Below are 2,745 nucleotides of genomic sequence, written 5' to 3'. Positions count from 1 at the left end.
ATCCAATCAGCCACGTCAGCTACACGTCACGCAGATGAGCATAACTACGGATAAGGAGGAGTAAGGAAGACAACTCCGCCGATGAATAGGAGTTTATCCCAAATACCTCGGCGACCAACCTCATCCCGACAACCCCGGAAGCCCAATCCGACTAGGACACAGACCTTCAACCAAAAAGAGGTACTCCATGCTCAAGGTAAAGGATTCCAACTTTTGACACCCATACTGCTATTCTGCTCGAACCAGCATCCCAATAGCTTAGCCTGGCCATCCATCACCTCCTATTGACTTGAGCATCGGAGTACCTACCTGGGGATAACTCCTCGAGCCTCTGACTTATCCTTTCTTGATCATAGATCTTGAAGCGCGGCCTTGTCCTTGTAGCTCAGCACCGCCCTATTGGCAAGGACTATCTGGTCACTTTCCTCAGTTTGTGCACCACCTTGGATTGAGCAGCATCAGATTGGCGTCATCTGTGGGAACCGCACAAAAAGCCTTTCCCAAAAAACTTTTCTTCCTCACTACGCAATCAAGAAAGTGATCAAGATGCCCAAGAATCAGTCCGAACGATCAACAGGCCGATCCCCATCTCGGGAATCTTGGCATCGCACCCTCCGCATCAAAAAATTCCACAGACTCTGTCCGCGATTGATCCTGTGCAGTTCCGAGCAATGCAAGAGAAGGTTGATAAGATCTTTGAGATGATGCAAACACTAGGATCCGCGACACCGCCCAACCGGGCCATCCCCCCTTATGCCCCGACACGTACGAAGGACGACCCTCTTCCCGAGGACCCCAAAACGCGTTAACCGGAAAGGAGGGGAGCACGGTCTGATCGTGAGAAGCAAGACACGACAAGAAGGTCCGTCTCCATGGCCCACTCTCACGAGCCCGACAACTGTAGTAGGATGCACCAAACCACGTGCATCCCCGCCAAAGAGAGGCTTGACAGGCAGATGCCACTTCGCGTGGTCTCCGTCGCCGAGTCCAGCTCGGTGAAAGACCGCTTTACGAGGCCCAAAAAGGAGAAAGCCGCGTGTACCGCAATATCGGATAACAAAGACGCAAAAATTCGGGACATTCGACAATGCTTGGCAGAGTTTGAGCGCAACCAAGGCTAGAGAAGCACGACGCCGGCTGTAGATCAGCCTGCGTAGCCAGCCATGCTAACCGCTAAGGAACCACCGTTCACCCAGGAGATCATGGACGAGGTGCCTCCCAGCTCGACAAGTACGACGGGAATATTGATCCCGCCGACCACATTGAGGCGTTGAAGGCTCAAATGATGTTGCATGGATCATTTGAGGGCCTGATGTGCAAAGCCCTAGTGGCCACCCTTACAAGTCCAGCCCTAACTTGGTATTCCTCCCTGCCTCCACATTCCATAGTGTCGTGGGAGCAATTGGAAACCCAATTCCGTGCACAATTCACGGTGAGCCAAAAGCACTAAAAGACCTCTACCAGCCTCATGCAGGTACGGCAGAGGAAGGCAAAATCTCTCAGAGACTACCTGGTGAGATTCAACAAGGAAGCGCTATAGGTCCAAAACCTGAATCAGTATGTGGTCATCACCACTATTCAGTATGGCCTCCGCCCTTCGCCATTTAACTTCTCCATCTCCAAGAACCCCCCGCAGACCCTAACCACACCGATGAGCCATGCGCAGAAATACATCAACGCGGAAGAAGCACAAGCACAATTGCAGGACAAGGAAGAAAGGCCCGACAAAAAGGGGAAAGACACAAAGGAGCGGAAGTCAAAAAGATCAGATCAAAACCACAAGAGGCAGGACAGCTGACCTGATCACAGACCACAGACACCTCCGACGACCTATCGGAACTTTACGTCGCTGAATACACCGTGGTCTGAGGTTCTGATGCAAATCCGTGACCGTAGTTACGTCCAGTGGCCCGAGAAGATGAAAACACAAGGCAACAAGAGGAACAACAACAAGTACTGCGAATTCCATAGGAACCACGACCACGACACGGAGAACTGCTTCAACCTGCGCAACCACATCGAAGACCTAATCAGGCACAGGTACCTCGGCGGGTTCATCAACAAAAGTGAGAAGCCAGCGCAGGAGGAACAGTGCACGAAGGATGGTCGGCCACAGCCCCAAGCTCATCTTGTTGGTGTGATCCATGTGATATCAGGAGGGATCGTCGTAGGGGGAGAGAACAGCTCAGGGCACAAGAAGTATGCGCGGTTGTGCGAAATCGACAACTGGGGGCACAAGAAGAAGCGCAACCAATCAATCACCTTCATTGACGATGACCTCCGGGGGGTTCGGACCCTACATGACGATGCCTTGGTAATCACATCCAAGGTTGCCAACTTTGAGATGTGGCGGATTCTACTTGATACAGGTAGCTCCGTTGATGTTCTCTTCAAGGACACATTCGAGAAGCTCGGCATCAACAAAGAGCGCCTCACCCCTGTCAACACTCCCCTAATGGGCTTCTCCGAGGAGTCCCTTTTGCCACTGGAAGGATAACCCTTCCCCTCCTGATCAGAGACGGCGACATCACTGCGACGACCATGGTGGTTCGTTTTCCCTCATTGTACAATGCCATCCATGGCAGGTCGACCCTTAATGCTCTATAGGCTATGGTCTCTACATTCCACCTCGCCATGAAGTTCCCTGCCGAATACGGTATAGGGGTAGCACGTGGAGACCAAAGAACTGCACGGTAGTGCTACTTGCTCTCCTGCCAACGACCACGCCCGGCCGCGGAAACGTTG

General features: G+C 52.4%; 1 protein-coding gene across 1 annotated transcript; it reads left to right on the top strand.

Moving 5' to 3' along the window:
- The first annotated feature begins 1,918 nt into the window (after window positions 1–1,918).
- On the top strand, window positions 1,919–2,497 carry LOC148802850 (uncharacterized). Its single transcript, XM_088896367.1, has one exon. It carries the CDS (start codon window positions 1,919–1,921, stop codon window positions 2,495–2,497), a length of 579 nt encoding a protein of 192 aa, XP_088752493.1.
- Window positions 2,498–2,745: the final 248 nt, after the last annotated feature.

Source organism: Nelumbo nucifera, chromosome 1 (genome assembly GCF_055504915.1).
Source record: "Nelumbo nucifera cultivar China Antique chromosome 1, China Antique-T2T, whole genome shotgun sequence".
NCBI classification, from domain to species: Eukaryota; Viridiplantae; Streptophyta; class Magnoliopsida; order Proteales; family Nelumbonaceae; genus Nelumbo; species Nelumbo nucifera.
This window is presented reverse-complemented; position numbering and strand designations above follow the sequence as displayed.

Excerpts from the sequence above, each read along its gene's own strand:
- LOC148802850 (XM_088896367.1), top strand. The coding sequence starts at position 1,919 with ATGAAAACACAAGGCAACAAGAGGAACAACAACAAGTACTGCGAATTC.